Source organism: Trichomycterus rosablanca, chromosome 11, assembly GCF_030014385.1.
Source record: "Trichomycterus rosablanca isolate fTriRos1 chromosome 11, fTriRos1.hap1, whole genome shotgun sequence".
NCBI lineage: Eukaryota > Metazoa > Chordata > Actinopteri > Siluriformes > Trichomycteridae > Trichomycterus > Trichomycterus rosablanca.
Window position 1 is genome coordinate 29,302,280 of NC_085998.1, and position 22,038 is coordinate 29,324,317.

At 39.4% G+C, this 22,038-nt stretch overlaps 2 protein-coding genes across 3 annotated transcripts in view; one reads left to right on the forward strand and one right to left on the reverse strand.

The window, feature by feature from the left end:
• iqch (IQ motif containing H) overlaps positions 1-9,490 on the reverse strand; it is a 64,721-nt gene extending 55,231 nt beyond the window's left edge. Inside the window, exons 1-6 of one of the 2 annotated variants that reach the window (XM_063004138.1) lie at positions 9,368-9,485; positions 9,036-9,149; positions 7,855-7,955; positions 7,701-7,776; positions 7,493-7,612; positions 2,161-2,263 (exon numbers count right to left, since the gene is read on the reverse strand). In XM_063004138.1, the coding sequence (XP_062860208.1) occupies positions 2,161-2,263; positions 7,493-7,612; positions 7,701-7,776; positions 7,855-7,955; positions 9,036-9,149; positions 9,368-9,418 (565 nt within the window). In that variant the 5' untranslated portion in view covers positions 9,419-9,485. Of the gene's footprint in view, positions 1-2,160; positions 2,264-7,492; positions 7,613-7,700; positions 7,777-7,854; positions 7,956-9,035; positions 9,150-9,367 lie in introns of both variants that reach the window. The other variant, XM_063004139.1, reaches the window with a different exon arrangement.
• Positions 9,491-11,484: 1,994 nt separating this feature from the next.
• Positions 11,485-21,735, forward strand: aagab (alpha and gamma adaptin binding protein). Its single transcript, XM_063004673.1, has 10 exons — positions 11,485-11,661; positions 13,645-13,835; positions 14,454-14,550; positions 15,091-15,180; positions 16,794-16,877; positions 17,002-17,081; positions 19,864-19,951; positions 20,037-20,141; positions 20,975-21,024; positions 21,120-21,735. The coding sequence occupies exons 1-10, from the start codon at positions 11,568-11,570 to the stop codon at positions 21,195-21,197; spliced, it is 957 nt and encodes a 318-aa protein (XP_062860743.1). The 5' UTR covers positions 11,485-11,567; the 3' UTR covers positions 21,198-21,735.
• The last annotated feature ends 303 nt before the right edge of the window (positions 21,736-22,038 follow it).

Below are 22,038 nucleotides of genomic sequence, written 5' to 3' on the forward strand. Positions count from 1 at the left end.
GAGTCACATGGCATGTTTTTGGACGGAGGAAACTGAAGTACCCTGAGTAAACCCCATGTGGACATACTGTAGTTAGAACATGCTAAACTCATCACAGACTGTAAACAAGAGGCAAATGATTCCCAGGACCCTAGATCTGAGTGGCATTCAAACTAGCCTATGTGGCCAAAAGTAAGTGAACCCCTGAGCATAAGCAGGACATGTAATTGCAAAACCATAGACAATCTCTACTCTTCTGGAAAGACTTTCCCAAACACAATTTGGAGTGTGTCTGTGAGAATTTGTGCCCAATTGTCAATCAATAAAAGCTTGATGATGGATGAGAATACAAGGCTTCCTGTTAATCTACTAATTCATCTCAAAGGTGTTTAATGGGGTTTAGGGTCAGGGCTCTGTGCAGGCCAGTGGGTTCCAACAAACATGTCAAATCAGTCAGGCTGGGCAACTCAGGTGGTGCAGCCGTAAAAACACGCTGGAACCAGAGCTGGGATCTCGAATACATTGTATCGAATCTCAGCTCTGCCTGCCAGCTAGGCTGAGCGGCCACGTGAACATCGATTGGCCTGTTGTTCATATGGGTGGGACTAAGCCGGATGGGGTCTCTCTGTCATGACTGGTGCAATTACAACCTCTGCTGGCTGATTGATGGCGCCTGCACAGAGATGAGAAAAGAGTGCTCTCAGGGTGTGTCTCCCCGTACACAACACTGAGCTGCACTGCACTTGTCAAAGTGTAGGTGATAAGATGCATACGGCATGCTGCCCACGTGTCGGAGGGGGCAAGGGTTAGCTTCGTTCTCCTCAATCAGAGCAGGGATCGGCATTGATGGAGAGGAAGCATGACGCAATCGGGCAATTGGACGCGCTAAAAAGGGAGAAAATGCATAAAACAAAATATGAAAAAAAATCAGTCATGCTGAAGAAGAAAAGGTCCTTTCCCAAATTGTTGCCGCAAAATTATAAACATATATATAATTTTTTTTAATTACCCACTTTATCTCCCAGTCTAGTCGTTCCTAATTCCAGATTGTGAAACCGGTGCTGCTTGCACAGCCTCTGACCAAGGAGAGCCGAAACACCACATGCCCCTCCGACACGTGTCCAGTCTGGGTTCCCACACAGAGCTCGTTTTTACATAAGGAGAGCCACACTAGACTCCGTGTTACTCCCCATCACTTGTGTAGACGTCCGGATCAGTCTTGGAGATTGAATATAGCAGTTGCAGCGGGAAGAGACCCTGTTCAACCTATGGGAGCCACACCAAATGGGTGTGGCCGAGCAGAAAACACTTGAACCTAATAATTTGGAAGGGTGACTATATATTTTGGCCATGCCTACAATAGAACTATACACAAAATTTATATCTGTAAACAGTAAGAGGGGCCAGATGGGTAAATAGCAGTGGGACAGTAATAGCCTAGTTGGTAGAGCTTGGGGCTAGCAATTCAGAAGATTGCTCGTTCAAATCCAGGCTCTGCTATGCAGCCACTGTTGGCCCCTTAAGCAAGGCCCTTAACCCTGTCTGTGCCATGGGTGCCATATAATGGCTGCTTCCAAACAAGCTGGGATATCCTTTAGGCAAGGGCCCTAAAGCAAGGCCCTTAACCCTGTCTGTGCCATGGGTGCCAAACAAGCTGGGATATCCCTCATGCCTAGTTCACAGTACACGATTTTTGCCCTGATTTTCGCTCGCCGACTGTTCGGCGCTAGATTTGCCAGCTAGGGAGCAACTCGGCGTTCGCTCGGCAATCGCAACTTGGCTCTCAATCGCTATGTGTGAATTACTCAACAACTCGATCCGAGCGGCTCGCTGAGCGCTCGGCCGAAGAGAGATTTCTAGCATGTCAAATATCTGGATCTGAGTTGCACGACTGGCAATGAGTGCTATGTCGAACAGCAAATGAGAACGCAAGATTCAGGGTGAGGGGAAACACAGGGGAGGTGTTGTAAAAAGATGGGACAAGGGCATAATATACTTTATATCAGAATATATCGGCACACACACAAGTTTTACAGTATTTCTGACCTGATCGTTCAAGGTTTAATGATTCCTGTCTGCTCCAGGAGTGCTTATACAATGGCTGACCTCAGCTTCCAACAAGCTGGAGAATTTCATTGCATTGTACTTGTGTATATGTTAAGTGTGTTCTTATGTTCTTGCCTGTTGCTTTGTCCTCCTCACAGAAAGGGTTTCTGTTCAGAACACCTACAGGTACAGGAACAGCAAGGCTTCCAAGTGTTGTGCCCACTTTCTGGGTTCCAATCTAAAAAGAGATTTAAAAAATACATACAGTGGATTCTAAAATTATTCAGACACTGTGACTTTTCACACACTTTATTTTAATGTAGAAGTTTAATTGATAGAAAGAATAGCAATTTTTACCCATCAATCTACACTTAATTACCCGTACTGATGAAGTGAAAACTTTATAATATAAAATTTATAGTATTTTACAAAAAATCCCCTTTAGCAGCAGTCAAAGCTGCATATGCATCCTGGGATTTTGGCAGTTTATCCCATTATTCATGGCAGATTTTCTCAAGCTTCTCAATCTCAACAAGTTGGATGGAGAGATGAACTCCATATGAACATCCAATTGAACTCCGCGACCCTAATTGGATAAGCGGATAAGAAAATGAATGAATGAATGAATGCTTTTTACTTTTAAAGCTCTCCGTGGTCTGGCCCAGCTCATCTTAGATAGCTCCTACACCCTTACTTTCCCCCTCGCTCCTTAAGGTCCTCTGGTGGTAGGTTTCTCTCTACGCCTCTGACCAAACTGCCCTCAATGGGTACTTTCTGCCTCAATCCCTGCAAGATTTCGTCCCTACTGAAGACTTATCTCTTCGAACAGTATTTGTGTTCCCTCTCTTCTGTGAAGCAACCTTGAGAAGGTGCTATATAAATAAAACTTATTATTATTATTATTATTATCATCATCAAACTATGTCTTTAAGGACTTCGATTTGGTCATAGTGGCATGGACATGCTTGAATAGAAAGGAGCCTTTTCCAAACTGTTGCCACAAAGTTGCATGCTTATTATTTTTGCATTTTAACTGATATCTGAGTTTGTGTGTTTCAGCCATATCTACTGCTAAAAGGTGTATAAAATATATAAAATAAATGATAGGCTTCCAACTATATAGCAACAGTTTGCAACATAAGTGTTTTGGTGTTGCACAAACTCTCTGTCTTCAGGCTTGAAAAACCACCAGCACTTGGAGAACACTACAAGAACACACCCCACTCAATAGCTTGTTCGCGGAGAACGCTATTAGCTTTGGGTCACTGACTACATTTCTCCCTCCAAACAAAACTAGTCTAAAACGCTGCTAGACGAATACATCCATTAATCAGACTGGTGGCAGCTTGTAGATGTCAAAAAATATGGTTTCTTCTTTCCTCCTTCTTCGCTCTCTTTCTCTCTCACTCACTTTTTCGATGGCTCATAGAAGTGAGATGATGTTGTGTGATTACAGCCAACAGATTTCCTGCATTCATTAAAAGAAAGTTGGAGTTGGCTTACAGGCAGTTAATGACATTGTAAACTAGCCAATAAGCCCCCCTTCCCTCCAGCAATCAATCACAAGCTGGCAATGTTTACTGGAGACTTTGAACATGGTTCAAAATGTTTATTTCTCTTTCAGTTTCTCTTGAGTGAACAGCTGTTTGAGATCGACGAGAATTAAATGCCATCAGAGCAATGCCCAGAATGTTCCTGCGTCCTCATATCCATAAAACAGCTCATGAATCAAAAGGCAAGAAGCGCCCCGTAATAATATATCAGTGTAATACACAATTAGAAGACTGTTTGGATTATCGAGAAGGCGATGCTGACTCTCACACTGAATCCTATCAGTCGGGTCATTTTAATGATCACTAATCAATCATGCAATGTGCTCAATATGTATGAGATGCATTATCAGGATGCAATACCACAAACCAGATAAAAGCGTGTTATCTACAGCTATTTTACAGCCTATTAGAACCAACAATAAAGACAAGAATGGCTAATAAGCAGAAAAGCACAGCTGCCATTGTGTATGCAGCGACTAAACAAATCTCAGAACATAAAATAACATGTTCCAGCTTGTAAGTTATTAGAAATAGTGCAAAGCTGCATAAGTTTTACAATTATTCTAGCGCTTTGAACATGATATTACACAAAGGAAACCATAGTAAAATACTTAACATTTTGTACAAACATTTTAAAACCCCAAATCAGAAAAAGTTGGGACAGCATGGGAGATGCAAATAATAAAAGAAAACAGAGTTTCATACAGTTACTTTGACTTTTATTTCATTGCAGACAGTTTGAACCTGAGACATTCCAAAAAAAAAGTTGGGACAGTAAAGTATTTACCACTTTGTAATGTTGCCATTCCTTTTCACCACACTTAAAAGACGTTTTGGCACCGAGGAGACCAAGTGATTTAGTGTTTTAGGTTTCATTTTGTCCAATTTTCCATGCAAACACGTCTTAAAATATTGTACTGTAGTGCTTGACAAAGGTTTGGCAAAGTAATCCCCTGCCCATGTGGTTATATCAGCTATTGTTGAGTGGTGGTTCTTGATTCAGTGCAGCTTAAGCTTGCACCCTTGACCTTTACGCATTGAAATTCCTCCCGATTCCTTGGATGGTTTAATGATATTATGCACTGTAGATGGAGAAATATGCAAATCCCTTTCAATCTTTCTTTGAGGTGCATTGTTTTTAAACATTTCTATAATTTTCTCACACATTTGTTGGCAAACTGGAGATCCTCTGATCATCTTTGCTCATCAAAGACTCAGCCTGTCCCGGATGCTGCTTTTGTACCAAACCATGATTACAATCACCTGTTGACATCACCTGTTTGGAATCACATCATTATTTCATTTTTTCGCCTCATTACTAGCCCTAAATTGCCCCCGTCCCAACTTTTTTTGGAATGTGTTGCAGGCCTGAAATGCAGGAATGGATGTTTATTAATAAATGAAATGAAGTTGAGCAGATAAAACATGAAATATCTCAGGTTCAAACTGTCTGCAATGAAATAAAAGTCAAAGTAAATGTAAGGAACACTGTGTTTTTATTTTATTTGCATTTTCCATACTGTGCAAACATCTTCTGATTTGGAGTTGTACTTAATGATTATTTATATGCATTTGTAGCCTAGTGGTTAAGATATTGGACTAGTAATCGAAAGGTCACTGGTTCAAGCCACACCACTGTCTGGTTGCCACTGTGGGCCCTTAAGCAAGACCCTTAATCCTCAAATGCTTAGATACAGTATTACGCTGTACTGTAAGTCGCTTTGATTAAAAGCAAGTTTTTTTGAGGCAGTTTAGCCTAAAGTACCAGACTAGTTATCGAAAGGTCGATTGTTCAAGCATTAATTCAGGTATTAATCATTTATTGTGACAAATAATATAGGCCATCCAAAAAGGGGGAGTTTCTTTTTTACTATAAAATTTGAGATATAACATTTGAAACACTTCACATGTAATTAAGCCAGACTTTTCGTACAGCTAATGTAAGTAAACAGCAAAGTCTCAGATATTGCCGAGAAAAGATCATATTCGTTACAGAATTTACAGACTTCCATTTAAATATATATTAAACACTGTTGTTCCATTATTATCTGCTTTGCAGTTCCCCAACTATTTTGTCCCAATATTGCTCAGCCTTAGCATTCAAGTACACACGTATTAAGCGTCCTGCTTCTGCAGACCCGCTGTCCGTTCTCACACCACTGAGCCAAGTGACACACCAGCAGTGACTGCCAGCTGTGGAAATGCTACAAAAAGGATGCTGAAATGACCACAGCAGGAACAAGCAGCTCTAGAGGCACTAGAGAAAGCTGCAGCTAAGGTGGTGAAGGCAGCGGGCACGGAGCCAGCGTCTGCTGGTTGGGTAAAGCTGCGCCTGTCTTATTGGCATGCAAAAACAGGTACGGGCACCTGTCCTGAGACAGCTGTAACGCAGCAGCCCATACAACCACAATCAGGCACAGACACCTTCTTCTGAAGAATGCTGATGTGCAGCAATCTGCGTCTGTCCGCTTTCTCAAGCCAAATCTCTCATCACCCACTGCTGCAACTTGACAGCATTAGGGCTACTAGTGACAGGCGCTGGATGCAGGAGATGGTGGCATGAAAAACGTATGCACTACATCAAGTGGTGACCTTTAAAAAGATCAATTGTGGACCAACAAACAAAGTGACTTTAAATTTGTACTTTGAAGAACTAGAAATCATCTCTTATTACAGCCTGAGCAAAACTACTGGCCATCATTAAATAAGCACTGAAAATATTCCTTAATACATTTCTTGAAGACAATTCTTACATGCGAGTGTGGCTTATTCATGGTATGATGACCTTACAATGTCTTACAAGGCTTTTCATTAAACAGTGACATGCTTCTGGAACACTGGAATACCAACCACTACATCCAGATCCAGGTTGGGGTTCTAGTGGGCCTAGCACCCCATGAAAAGATACCCTAATAGGAATACACCCCTGACCAGGAATAAGTTCATCACAGAGCATCACACATACACTGATCAGCCATAACATTAAAACAACCTCCTTGTTTCTACACTCACTGTCCATTTTATCAGCTCCACTTACCATATAGAAGCACTTTGTAGTTCTACAATTACTGACTGTAGTCTATCTGTTTCTCTGCATGCTTTGTTAGCCCCCTTTCATGCTGTTCTTCAATGCTCAGGACTCTCCCAGGACCACTACAGAGCAGGTATTATTTGGGTGGTGGATCATTCTCAGCACTGCAGTGACACTGACATGGTGGTGGTGTGTTAGTGTGTGTTGTGCTGGTATGAGTGGATAAGACACAGCGGTGCTGATGGAGTTTTTAAACACCTCACTGTCACTGCTGGACTGAGAATAGTCCACCAACCAAAAATATATCCAGCCAACAGCGCCTTGTGGGCAGAGTCCTGTGACCACTGATGAAGGTCTAGAAGCTGACCAGCTCAAACAGCAGCAATAGATGAGCGATCGTCTCTGACTTTACATCTACAAGGTGGACCAACTAGGTAGGAGTGTCTAATAGAGTGGACAGTGAGTAGACACTGTATTTAAAAACTCCAGCAGCGCTGCTGTGTCTGATCCACTCATACCAGCACAGCACACACTAACACACCACCACCATGTCAGTGCTGAGAATGATCCACCACCCAAATAATACCTACTCTGTGGTGGTCCTGTGGGGGTCCTGACCATTGAAGAACAGGGTGAAAGCAGACTAAAAAGGTATGTAGAAAAACAGATGGACTACAGTCAGTAATTGTAGAACTACAAAGTGCTTCTATATGGTAACTGTACTGTACATGCGTTAATGTACTGTATATATGACAAATAAAAGCATTTTTCCTATTTTTTTTCCTGTATTCAACCTGTATAACATTATATTTGAATCATCTGCAACAGTAAAGCCTTTACAAACTCTGCTATTATAAGACTGTGGTAGAAAAACTAAACTTACAGCAAAGACAGTTTTCTTGTGTAAATCAGGGAGCCGAATGCCATAGGTCTGCTGTATAAGGTCCCTGTTCTTTGGATGATCAGGGTTGTACAGTATCCTCATAGTAAATGCTGCCTTGTGCTGGTAGCAAGAAAAGAAACAAATGGGTCACTGACAAACTACAATTGCACTTGTGAGCAAGCTGGTGATTGATAATTAAAAGACCAACCTTTTCCCCTGCAGATGGTCCAGCTGTCAGGCATTTCTGAGGGTTAATGTATGGGATGGACTCAACAGGTGGACACCTAATTGCATAGGAAGGTTTGTCAGAAGGTCATTACTGAAATGTGTGTAGTAATTATCACTATGGATCTGTATTATACCATTTTGAAATCTTCTGAACTGTCTTCTTTTCAACATCCTCAATGATGGGAAGGACTGTTACTTGTTTATGTACTGTCTCTAGGTATTCGCCGGCCCGGTCCTGTGTAAACATTACAAGAATATAATATTAAACCATTTTTTTATTTTGAAAAGAAGTTAAGCAAATTAAATAATATAGAAACAAATATAAAATGTATTAAATGTTTGCTTTGTATATTTAAAAAGTGAAATAATTATAACACAAATAATGGGGACAAAATAAAAAATAAAAATTCTATTTGACTTTTTGGAATGTGGATTGAATATAATTTAATGCATTTTTAATTTGTTTACATTAAAGTATTGTATAATAATGCAATATGTTATGTTTTATTACACTTATTTAAAGGGAAAAAATGGAAACAAGAATGCATGTTATGTGACTCACCCAATTATGCCACTACTTAATAAATTTTATGTGACTCATGTTATTTCAAAGCACAGACACAAACCTTTTCAATGGCATTTTTATTTAATACCGATTTTGAGGGCGGCACGATGGCTCGATGGGTCGCACTGCCACCTCACAGCAAGAAGGTTCTGGGTTCGATCCCCAGGCAGGGATGCTGGAGTGGATCAGAAACAGCAGTGCTGCTGGAGTTTTTAAATACCGTGTCCACTCACTGTCCACTCTATTACACACTCCTACCTAGTTGGTCCACCTTGTAAATGTAAAGTCAGAGACAATCGCTCATCTATTGCTGCTGTTTGAGTTGGTCATCTCCTAGACCTTCATCAGTGGTCACAGGACGCTGCCTACGGGGTGCTGTTGGCTGGATTTTTTGGTTGGTGGACTATTCTCTATAGCTATTCTATAGCGCTGCTGTGTCTGATCCACTCATACCAGCACAACACACACTAACACACCACCACCATGTCATTATCACTGCAGTGCTGAGAATGATCCACCACCTAAATAAAACCTGCTCTGTGGTGGTCCTGTGGGGGTCCTGACTATTGAAGAACAGGGTGAAAGCAGGTTAAAAAAGCATGTAGAGAAACAGATGGACTACAGTCAGTAATTGTAGAACTACAAAGTGCTTCTATATGGTAAGTGGAGCTGATAAAATGGACAGTGAGTGTAGAAACAAGGAGGTGGTCATAATGTTATGCCTGATCAGTCTATAATAGACTCAGTGACCTTGATACATTCCTCTGTCCTTCTGATCGCAGCATCCAGCGCCTCAAGATCCACAGTACCATCGTCCACTATAGCGGTCACCCTCTTTTTCAGCTGTATTAAATCATTCTGCACCTGTCAGAAGCAAAACAACACAACTATTTAATATTGTATAATACAGAAAATAAACTATTCTGAGGTGTATATTACTGTAAATAATAATGTATTTAGAATTCATAAAATTATGAAACAATTTATCATTTATTTACCTACCTCACCTCGTTAAATTAATCAACTTTTATCTAATTCTACTGAACTTTGAGGTAAGTAAAGTTTGGGCATGATAAAGTTACCTGCACCAGAACACGTCCAACCTTATCTCCTCTTTGAAGAATATCTGCCATTTTTAAAACTTTTAATTAAAAAGTTATAGGTTGCAATAATAATAATTAGGTTGCAAAAATAAAGTTTTAATAATGCTAAGGTAAAAAATAAAGGTAAAATATGCTAAATAATTAACTGCATTGCTAAATGACTAACTCTGAATGTGGATGTGCGTTCCATTTGTCACTGTTGTCTATAGCAGCACAAACACGTGACCAATGTTGCTATGGAAACCGAGTGTAAGGCGGTTTAACTGCAAACAGATACAAATATTTTGGTTTTGTTTACTGTTTATTTACTTAAAAAATTTTGTAACAGTCAAACTTGGCTTATTATTATTATTACTATTATTATTACTGTTATTAATATTATTATTATTGTTATTATTATTATTATTACTATTGTTATATTATTATTTTTAATATTGTTATAATATTATTATTACTATTATTATTAAAATTATTATTGTTATTGTTGTTGTTTTGTTGTTGTTGTTGTTATGCATTATTATTACTGTTATTATTATTATTATTATTGTTAATTATTATTAATATTATTACTATTACTATTACTATTGTTATTATTATTATTATTATTATTATTAATATTATTGTTGTTATTATTATTATTATTACTGCTACTATTGCTACTATTACTATTGTTATTATTTTTATTATTATTGTTAATAATATTATTATTATTGTTATTATTTTTATTATTGCTATTGTTATTATTATTATTGCTATTGTTATTAATATTTTTATCATTACTTTTATTATATTACTATTGTTATTAATATTATTTTTATTATTAATATTATTATTGTTGTTATTATTATTATTATTATTATTAATATTATTATTATCATGTCTCCTGTTATTATTCATTTTCTGAGTGGAGTTTGCATGTTCTTCCCGTGTCTGTGTGGGTTTCCGCCGGGAGCTCCGGTTTCCTCCCACAGTCCAAAAACATGCAGCCAGGTTAATTGGAGACACTGAATTGCCCAATAGGTGAATGGGTGTGTGTGTGTGTGTGTGTGTGTGTGTGTGTGTGTGTCTGCCCTGCGATGGACTGGCGCCCCATCCAGGGTGTTACTGTGTGCCTTGCGACCATTGAAAAGCTGGGATAGGCTTTTATTTATGTGTTTGCTGGGTTGTTTTTTTCCACAGTATACCACATTTTCAAGTTGGTTAAAACTTTTTTGCTGTAAAAAAGATACTTTGTTGTGTATCATATGTAATAGTAAAACTATTTACTTTGTTTCTACACTCACTGTCCATTTTATCAGCTCTAATTACCATATAGAAGCACTTTGTAGTTCTACAATTACTGACTGTACTCCATCTGTTTCTCTACATACCTTTTTAGCCTGCTTTCACCCTGTTCTTCAATGGTCAGGACAACCACAGAGCAGGTATTATTTGGGTGGTGGATGATTCTAAGCACTGCAGTGACACTGACATGGTGGTGGTGTGTTAGTGTGTGTTGTGCTGGTTTGAGTGGATAAGACACAGCAGCGCTGATGTAGTTTTTAAACACCTCACTGTCACTGCTGGACTGAGAATAGTCCAGCAACCAAAAACATCCAGCCAACAGATACCCGTGGGCAGCGTCCTGTGACCACTGATGAAGGTCTAGAAGCTGACCAGCTCAAACAGCAGTAATAGATGAGCGATCGTCTCTGACTTTACATCTACAAGGTGGATCAACTAGGTAGGAGTGTCTAATAGAGTGGACAGTAAGTGGACACGGTATTTAAAATCTCCATCAGTGCTGCTGTGTCTTATCACTCATACCAGCACAACACACACTAACACACCACCACCATGTCAGTGTCACTGCAGTGCTGAGAATGATCCACCACCTAAATAATACCTGCTCTGTGGTGGTCCTGTGGGGGTCCTGACCATTGAAGAACAGGGTAATACCGGCTAAAAAATGTATGTAGAGAAACAGATGAGTGCAGAAACAAGGAGGTGGTCATAATGTTATGTGTTATCGGTGTATGTACGTCTGTCAGTTCGAGCTAGTATACGCCTTGGACGTAAAATACGTCATGACGTAATTCCACGCGCCGCTCCATCACTGAGAGGTGCGGATAGGTGAGGGTAAAGCTACGCTAGCGGATTAAATTTCTTCATAAATTCAAGTTGTCAGCAATTTTGAAACATGTCTGCTGATAAAGAAGATGAAACTACGACTCTACCTTGTGTTATAATTACAAGCTGTGATTCGGGGTTCAAGGAGCAGGACTTAGTCAGGCGTAAGTATAAGAGAAAAACTGGCTAACAGTGTTAGCAGGGTAGCTAGCTATCAAAACAGAACTAGACTGCTGTACTAAATACAGTAGTATGCGAGATAAGTACACATTTAATGGTGTTCTTAACTGTATTACCATAGTATTTTATACCAAGTTTGCTGTTCTGACACAGACCGAGCTGCGGTGATAATTTCTTACTAATTATTATCAACTAGCACAACAATAATAATTATTATTACATACTCAGGCACTACGTCAACTAATGTAGCCATCAGTATGTTGTTATACTCCAGAATGACAAGCATCCTTGATAAGTAAGCTTAACCTTATTATCTTTAAAATGTCAACTATCTAATCGTTAAATTAAGTAAAACAGAGTATCTGTGAAATGTTTACAACCATAATATTTATCACAGGAGATATTATATGCTTTTACTAAGTGAAACCACTTATTTCCAAATATAACATCACTAAGTCTTCTCCTATGATGCATTCACATATACAGAACCATTGCAGATCCTATAGGGTCCTGTCTTGTGTATATTTTATCACACCCCACATATTTCCAAATGGATTGAGGTCAGGAGACCGGGGCAGCCATAGCAAACCCTAATCCCTTGTGTGGAATTAGACATTTGTTTTGGATCATTGACTTGCTGGAGGGTTCAAACATGGCAGAATCTTTAGCCTAGTGGCGCGGTGGCTCGGTGGGTAGCACTGTCACCTCACAGCAGGAAGGTCCTGGGTTCGATCCCCAGGTGGGGCGGTCCGAGTCCTTTCTGTGTGGAGTTTGCATGTTCTCCTCGTGTCCGTGTGGGTTTCCTCCAGGTGCTCCGGTTTCCTCCCACAGTCCAAAGACGTGCAAAAGGTGAACTGGAGACACTAAAGTGTCCAAGACTGTGTTCGATATAACCTTGTGAACTGATTGACCTTGTGAACTGAGTAACTACCGTTCCTGTCATGAATGTAACCAAAGTGTAAAACATGACGTTAAAATCCTAATAAACAAAAAAAACAATTATATATCAACAAAAGACTGTCGCCTCACAGTGAGAAGGTCCTGGGTTTAATTCCCTGGCTCCTTTCTGTGTTGTTTGCATGTTCTCTCCCTGTGGATTTCTTCTGGGAGCTCCGGTTCTCTCCCACAGTCCAAAGACATGTAAGTTAGGTGAATTAGAGATACTAAATTTGACACCTGTAACTGTGTTGGACATTGGACTTGAACTGATGAGTTTGTGTGTAATTTGTCCTGTCATAAATGTAACCAAAGTGCACAATTTAATTTGGAATCCTAATAAATAAATATTTCCCATTATCTTTTATTTAAGCACCCTCAGTTTTTTTTATTCCAGAATTTCAAGTGCATATTAATTTAAAAGTGCAGCTGACTTTAATAATAACGATTTTTGAGCTAAATAACATTTAGGCTTAATAATTACACCTAAGCAGAGTTTTATCCATCAATGGGGTCTGTATGAAATGTCAAGTACAGCCTATTGGCCAGCAGTAGGCAGTGTTGAACTTGAGATGAATTAGGTTGACAATACTTTTGTAAATGCTGGTAAGTGACAAAGTTACTCCACTCCACTCCACTCCAGTTTTAGGTTATAATGCTCTTATCTTTCTCTTATTTATTTAAACTGGGAAATTAATTGTACGGCACCTCCATATTTTGGAGATAATCTGAAGGCTAAACTTGTGTTTGTTTAGATTTTTTCTGATGCAATCCACTACTGTAATTTATGTTTTTTACAATCATGATGATGACTGACATGCCGAAGGTTGTGTAAGTAAACATGTAAACACACAGCCACAAAGAAGCCTCCGAAGTGCACGCTGTGACTGTGAAAACGTCAATAGTAAATAATAACTGAGTATTTACAGCTACCTACAGCTATATCAGTGTCATACTGAAGATAGGGTTATTATTAATTCAACTGTATGTTGTACATCATCTAATTAACCCATTTATGTGCTTTTTTATAGAAATCCTGGGCATGTCGTCATTACCCAAACCCACAAAAAAGGAGGACAATGTGATTTGGTATCCATGGACAATAAACAACAAATATTACACTGCCGATGTCAGTCTTTGTGTTGTGCCAAGCCCATTTAATATGAATTTAGAGGTGGCTCAGTCTGCACAGGCTTTCATCGTCTACTTCGATAGCAAAACGGTGAGTTCCAAGTCATTTATATACACCGACCAGGCATAACATTATGACCACTGACAGGTGAAGTGAATAACACTGATTATTAGCAAGTGAACATTTTATCCTCAAAGTTGATGTGTTAGAAGCAGGGAAAATGGGCAAGTGTAAGGATTTGATTTGAATGAGTTTGACAAGGGCCACATTATGATGGCTAGACGACTGGGTCAGAGCATCTCCAAAACTGCAGCTCTTGTGGGGTGTTCCCTGTCTGCAGTGCTCAGTATCTATCAAAAGTGCTCCAAGGAAGGAACAGTGGTAAACCGGCGACAGGGTCATGGGCGGCCAAAGCTCATTGATGCACGTGGGGAGCGAAGGCTGGCCCGTGTGGTCCGATCCAACAGGCGAGCTACTGTAACTCAAATTGCTGAAGAAGTTAATGCTGGTTCTGATAGAAAGGTGTCAGAATGCACAGTGCATCACAGTTGCAGGGCTGTTTTGGCAGCAAAAGGGGGACCAGCACAATATTAGGAAGGTGGTCATAATGTTATTCCTGATTGGTATATTTGTGATGGTTGTAAATGTATTATTATTATTACTACATTTGTATGATTTGACTTGTACCTTGACCTGTTGATGTTACAGAAAGACGGTCTAAATGCGGTCACTCCATGGTTAGCACTCCTGGAAGAAATTACTCTGGAAGTTCTCATCTTAGTGTGTGACCATGTATGTGAAAACGGTTAGTGCTGTCCTACAATACCTGATTTTGGTTATATCTAAAGGCTGTTAATGAATAAAAACAATAATATTGGAATATTTGTTACTGCATTAACAACAGCTTTGCTCAGGTTTTGCTAAATGTATAAATTAACTTATAAATAATGCATCAGTAGCTCAGTTTAAATGTCAAAGCAACTCATTACAATTAAAGCAAGTTAACAATTGGGCTGACCATATTAGATTTACACTTTTTATAGTCCAGATTGTACAGTTAACTCTTCCACATAGCAGTTGTAGTACAGCAGTCTAGGGTGTTTGCAAAACTTTTATATTCATATAAAAAACAATTATATTTCCTATGCTGCCCCGTGATATAATGAAACCACAATGCCGCGGTGTGGATGGGATAACTCATTGATGAATGACCAAACTGTGCCAGTGTACCAGCTTGAGGATCGATATGAACCGCATTGCACATTAGGTTTAAAAATGTTATTATTCTAATGTAACATGACCGTTTTTACAGAGCTGTTTAGTTTGTGTTACTTTGCTGTTGCAGGTGTAAGCAGACATGAAGCTCAGCAGTGGTGCCTCGCTCACGCATTTGAACTGGTGGAGCTCAACCCTCAGGAACTGCCTGATGAGGATGGTAAAACAAATATTACAAATGTCATTTCATAGACTGTGTATTCTAAAAAAATATAAAAACAAAAACATGAATTAATTCCTTTTCACTAACTGTTTTATCCTGGTCAGGGACATGGTGGGTTTGGCAGGAATCTTCAAGCCATGTTTTCATCTTAAATGACTGCTTAATCCTGTCCAGGTATGAGTCTATACTCACCTCGGCCACAAGATGCAAATGCACTATGGACAGGTTCACAGCTGCGGTGTTTTCATATTGCATGTTCCAGCTGTGTTATTGGCCAGCCGGGTGTTTACACAGTCATGATTGGTTATGTCTGGAAGAGGGGAGGTTGCTGAAGCCCAGCGATAGATACCCAATCTGGGATATTTCTGCCTCATGCCTAGTGAATCACTGCAACCCTGACCAGGATAAAGCGGTTGATGAAAATGAAATGAATTTTATGGCCCACACACTCACATTTAATTAAAGCAAACTTATTTTCAGATGAACTAGAGATTAGAGCTTGAGAAAGTGTCAGGACTTAAAACACTAGTCCACATATAGATAGATAGACAGATAGATAGACAGATAGATAGACAGATAGGTAGGTAGGTAGGTAGGTAGAAAGAACTTTGTCATTGCTCAGTACAGGTGCAAGGCAACGAAATGCAGTTATCTAACAGGAGTGCAAATAGTAGGAAAAAACAGAGAATAACATTAAATTTATATATCTATGATTAATATATAATTATAACTATAGCTATTTACATACATTGTATTATGTCTATGTACATAGTACTATATGGGCGGCACGGTAGCTCAGTGGGTAGCACTCTCGCCTCACAGCAAGAAGGTCCTGGGTTTCATCCCCAGGTGGAGCGGTCCGGGTCCTTTCTGTGTGGAGTTTGCATGTTCTCCCCGTGTCTGTGTGGGTTTACTCCGGGTGCTCCCATTTCCTCCCAGAGCCCGAAGACATGCAAGTGAGGTCAATTAGAGACACTAAATTGTCTAGGACTGTGTTTGATATAACCTTGTGAACTGATGAATCTTGTGTAATGAGTAACTAACGTTCCTGTCATGAATGTAACCAAAGTGTAAAACATGACGTTAAAATCCTAATAAACAAACAAAAATAGTACTATAGACATAATAGTAATTATTATAATAATAAGCATATGAAAAACAAAGGGATTAGTTAGGTATATATTATAATAACAGTAATACTAATTATAAAGATGTGTAAAATAAATAACTATTCAACTGTAACTTTATCTATATAAAAACACTGCTAAATAACTATACATATTAAATAATTGTGGGTAAATAATCGTGCAAATGGTAAATAATGAATAATAGGTCCAGTGTGTAGTCCGAGGGTTGGTGGTAAAGGCATGATTTAAAAAAATTTGCTAAGGTATTTGGTTGTATCACTTTACTGCCCAAGCTTGTACAAATAACAGTTTTGATTGAAGGGTCATTTGTATTGTTGTCAGTAACATTTACTACGATCACATAAATTGTGTTTAGACGATCCAACACAAAAAAGCAGCTCAATACTTTTAGAAACACGGACACTTTAATTATCTCTGAGTGTGTAAAGCATTAATTAACACTTTGTATTCATTACTTTTTAGATGACTTCCCAGAATCCACTGGAGTAAATAGAATTGTTCAGGCTCTGAACGCCAATGTCTGGTCCAGTGTAGAGATGAAAGATGGTAAGATTTGGATTCTAATTCACTCAAATGTACAGAAATGCACATACCAGTAACAAACTATGTAGCTATTTAAATATTTGATTATTCAAGATGTTCATATTTGTTCACCTCTGTTTCTTCATAGAACATAATCAGGGATTTGGCCTGATGAGCAGTTTGGTCGCAGCACATCATAATAATCCACGACCAACAGCAGAGACACAGGTTAGAAATCATACATCAAGACAGATAGAGTTTATAAAAGAAACCCAATTATCTACATTATTATAACAGTTTGAGACCAACAATCAGATTTGATAATCTTTTTAAAACCTTCAACATCTATCAACTATCTAATAGCTTTTTAGTTATTTTCTAGCAATAATAACTATTTGGCTGCTATAATAGGCAGATGTAAATATTATACAGATACTAAAATCCAACTTGTTTCTACTCATTGCCAACTTAAAGCTGGTTTAGTAGCAATTAACTAGCCAGTCTTCTGTTATGAATTTATTGTTAACTTTATTTTTATTAAAATATTATTTTTAAGTACATACAGTGGGGTCAAAAAGTATTTAGTCAGCCACTGATTGTGCAGGTTCTCCTACTTAGAAAGATGAGAGAGGTCTGTAATTTTCATCATAGGTTCACTTCAACTATTAGAGACAAAATGAGAAAAAAAAATCCAGGAAATCACATTGTAGGATTTTTAAAGAATTATTTTGTAAATTATGGTGGAAAATAAGTATTTGGTCAATAACAAACAAGCAAGATTTCTGGCTCTCACAGACCTGTAACTTCTTCTTTAAGAAGCTCTTCTGTCCTCCACTCGTTACCAGTATTAATGGCACCTGTTTGACCTCGTTATCTGTATAAAAGACACCTGTCCACAGCCTCAAACAGTCAGACTCCAAACTCAACCATGGCCAAGACCAAAGAGCTGTCGAAGGACACCAGGAAGAAAATTGTAGACCTGCACCAGGCTGGGAAGAGTGAATCTACAATAGGCAAGCAGGTTGGTGTGAATAAATCAACTGTGGGAGCAATTGTAAGAAAATGGAAGACATACAAGACCATTGATAATCTCCCTTGGGGTCAAGATCTCATCCCGTGGGGTCAAAATGATCATGAGAACGGTGAGCAAAAATCCCAGAACTACACGGAGGGACCTGATGAATGACCTGCAGAGAGCTGGGACCAAAGTAACAAAGGCTACCATCAGTAAACACACTACGCCAAGAGGGACTCAAATCCTGCTTAATGTCCAGGCCCGTCTGAAGTTTGCCAGAGAGCATATGGATGATCCAGAGGAGGATTGGGAGAATATCATGTGGTCAGATGAAACCAAAATGGAACTTTTTGGTAAAAACTCAACTCGTCGTGTTTGGAGGAAGAAGAAAAACCCAAGAACACCATACCTACTGTGAAGCATGGGGGTGGAAACATCATGCTTTGGGGCTGTTTTTCTGCAAAGAGGACAGGACGACTGATCCGTGTTAAGGGAAGAATGAACGAGGCCATGTATCGTGAGATTTTAAGCCAAAACGTTCTTCCATCAGTGAGAGCATTGAAGATGGAACGTGGCTGGGTCTTCCAGCATGACAATGATCCCAAACACACCACTCGGGCAATGAAGGAGTGGCTCCGTAAAAAGCATTTCAAGGTCCTGGAGTGGCCTAGCCAGTCTCCAGACCTCAACCCCATAGAAAATTTGTGGAGTCCGTGTTGCCCAGCGACAGCCCCAAAACATCACTGCTCTAGAGGAGATCTGCATGGAGGAATGGGCCAAAATACCAGCTACAGTGTGTGCAAACCTGGTGAAGACTTACAGGAAACGTTTCACCTCTGTCATTGCCAACAAAGGTTATGTTACAAAGTATTGAGTTGAACTTTTGTTATTGACCAAATACTTATTTTCCATCATAATTTACAAATAAATTCTTTAAAAATCCTACAATGTGATTTCCTGGATTTTTTTTTTCTCATTTTGTGTCTCATAGTTGAAGTGTACCTATGATGAAAATTACAGACCTCTCTCATCTTTCTAAGTAGGAGAACCTGCACAATCAGTGGCTGACTAAATACTTTTTGGCCCCACTGTAAGATGTAAAAATGTCATCTTTCAATAGCAATATATTTTTATCATCAACCGCTTTACCTGGTCAGAGTCGTGGCAGGCCCGTTTCCACCCAGCAACACTGGGCACTAAGCAGAAACACTCTGGACAGGGTGCCAATCCATTGCAGGGCTATGACCATCCCACACAAGCCCCCTAGCCACTTTCAAAACATGCTCTGTAGATGCCCAGCCAGCCAATAGCATATTTTTAGTCATTTTAACATTTTCTTCGGCATTAAAAGCATGATAAATAGTTTATTGTTTTTTTTTTTGTGTGTGCATTTTAAATTGACCTGGTTTACTGTGAATCAGCAATGATGCAGTCAAAGTGCCGTCAATTCCGACTCCACATAAATCGTGTGGTGTGTTTCCCGTCATTATTGTTCTAATTGTATTCATCTATCTTTTGCTGGCCATCCTCTTTCTCTTACCTTCAACTATGCCAAGCATAATTGTGTCAAAATGTGTCCAAAATAAGAGAGTGTCAGTTTGGTTATCTGGGTTTCAGTAAGAAGTTAGGTTTGATTTGGTCAGGAATCAATTTGTGTGTCTTCATCAGCACCATCTTCAAAAGCATCTATATTAAAGTTTATTATTAAATATTTATTCTAAGGTGATTATAAAATGATTTCTATCCATAGAAGACTAGGCTTCTGTCTGTTAAAAATAAACCAAAATCTTATAACCGAATTGATTTTTTTCATTAAAATTCATTGACAATTTATTGAATTTATTGAGATCGTAATCACAGAATCACAACCGGTGACATGTCTAGTTAGTCTCTGGCAATAGTAAAAGTCTGAAACTTTTTAAATGAGAACCTAAAGTTAAGAGTGTACAATTCCTTACATTTTAAAATACTATAAGTTGATATTTTATTTTCTAGGGCTTATCTGCCTGTACAGAAGGAAACACAGAAGCACCGAAGACTGAAAGCAGTCAGAACAGCACAGAGGGGGTGAACTCGGTAGTAGGTGAGACTGTAGGAATTGCATACCAATCCACACCTAATATGCAATATGATAAGATGTGCAAGATGGTAATTGTACTGTCATGCAGACCCAATGACTGACTTGGACATTCAGGAGCTGGCCAATCTCACAGCTGGGGATGCGGATGTGGACAATTTTGAGCGTCTCTTTACTAAACTTAAAGAAATGAAAGGTGAGGCAACACACCTTCAGTTTCATTATTTTATTGCTAGAACAAACAAACAGCTTTTGGGTCTATTTAAAAAAGAAAAAAAGATTGCACTCCCTATTTAAAACCAAATTCCAGAAGAGTTGGGACAGTAGGTAAAATGCATATCAAAGTTTTACAGGTATTTAATTGACAACTATGCAAAGCTTTATCAATTACTTAAAGCAAAGCTTTATCAAATCATCAAATGTATTAATTTCTGGAAATATACACCGATGAGGCATAACATTATGACCACCTTCCTAATATTGGGTTGGTTCCCTTTAGCTGCCCCATACGCAACAAACTGTGATGCACTGTGTATTCTGACACCTTTCTATCAGAACCAGCATTAACTTCTTTAGCAATTTGAGCTACAGTAGCTCGTCTGTTGGATCGGACCACACGGGCCAGCCTTCGCTCCCCACGCCCATGACCCTGTCGTCGGTTTACCACTGTTCCTTCCTTGGACCACTTTTGATAGATACTGACCACTGCAGACCGAGAACACCTCACAAGAGCTGCAGTTTTGGAGATGCTCTGACCCAGTCGTCTAGCCATCACAATTTGGCCCTCGTCAAACTCGCTCAAATCCACATCAACTTTGAGGATTAAATTATAAAATGTTCACTTGCTGCTTAATATATCCCACCCACTAACAGGTGCCGTGATGAAGAGATGATCAGTGTTATTCACTCCACCTGTCAGTGGTCATAATGTTACGCCTGGTCGGTGTATGTGTGTACAAGATTTGATTTCATGCTGGGGCATTAGCACAAATGTGATTCTTCTGTTTATCTGTCTATTTTTTGCCGTAGATAAGGCCTCTTCAATGCCTCGTGAACAAAGGAAGGTGCATGCAGAAAAGGTAGCTGAGATACATCCACACTGTCCATAACCAGCAAAACATCAAACCCTGACATGTCACTTAAAGCATTTGTTCTGGTCATTCTTCACTATTAGGTTGCCAAAGCATTCTGGATGGCGATCGGCGGCGACCAGGACGAGATCGACGGCTTGTCTTCGGGAGAAGAGAGCTAAAACCATGTAACGTCTGTTATTCATAACTCCCTGCCACCAAGATCCTTGGCCTTGGGTCGTGCCATCAAATATATGAGCAGATATGGTGGGGAGAGCAAGCGCTCCAGCCCCAAGACTTTAATAACCTGGTGCAGAACCATTACCAGCTGCTGGCATTAAATATTGTAATTTAGGACGGATGGGAGAGGGTGCGGCTCCCCACATCTGCCTTCTGTAGTGGGTCTAAACCAACGTGAGCAAGTTCATGCACCAGATGCATAGACGTGTGTGTGTGTGTGCGTGTGCGTGTGTGCATGCAGGCAGTCTTTGGTTCTTCGGTTGAGGACTGTACTTTGTGCTGTTGTGTATAATTTTGTTCCCAGTATAAAGGGGCAGAATTATGGACAAAGCCGATAGTTGTTTTTTGGATTTGCAAATGTTTTGTACAAGTAATCTTACCTTATCATGATCTGACTAATTATTTCTAATACTAATCACCTATTAAAATGATTAATGATGCTAAATTATTTAATATTTCTATTAAAAATGATGAATCGTTTGTCAAATTGTTCGTTTCGTTAGTGGGATGGGTCACATTTAAAGCAAATCAAGTCATGTTTTCTATATAGACAAGGATTGGTAATAGAATTGGTCATAATAAAAAGTGGCGGTACGGTGGCTCGGTGGGCTGTGCTGTCGCCTCACAGCAAGAAGGTCCTGGGTTCGAAACCCAGGTGGAGCGGTCTTGGTCTTTTCTGTGTCCACGTGGGTTTCCTCCGGGTGCTCCGGTTTCCTCCCAGGATTCCCAGGTCTGGGTTCTTTCTGTGTTCTGTGTTGAGTTGGGCGGCTCGGTGGGTGGCAC

Bases quoted from the DNA above. Each gene is read 5' to 3' on its own strand.
- aagab (XM_063004673.1), top strand. From the start codon at position 11,568: ATGTCTGCTGATAAAGAAGATGAAACTACGACTCTACCTTGTGTTATA. The intron at 13,836-14,453 runs GTGAGTTCCAAG...TTGATGTTACAG, and splicing joins TCTACTTCGATAGCAAAACG to AAAGACGGTCTAAATGCGGT. The intron at 17,082-19,863 runs GTTAGAAATCAT...TTTATTTTCTAG, and splicing joins GACCAACAGCAGAGACACAG to GGCTTATCTGCCTGTACAGA.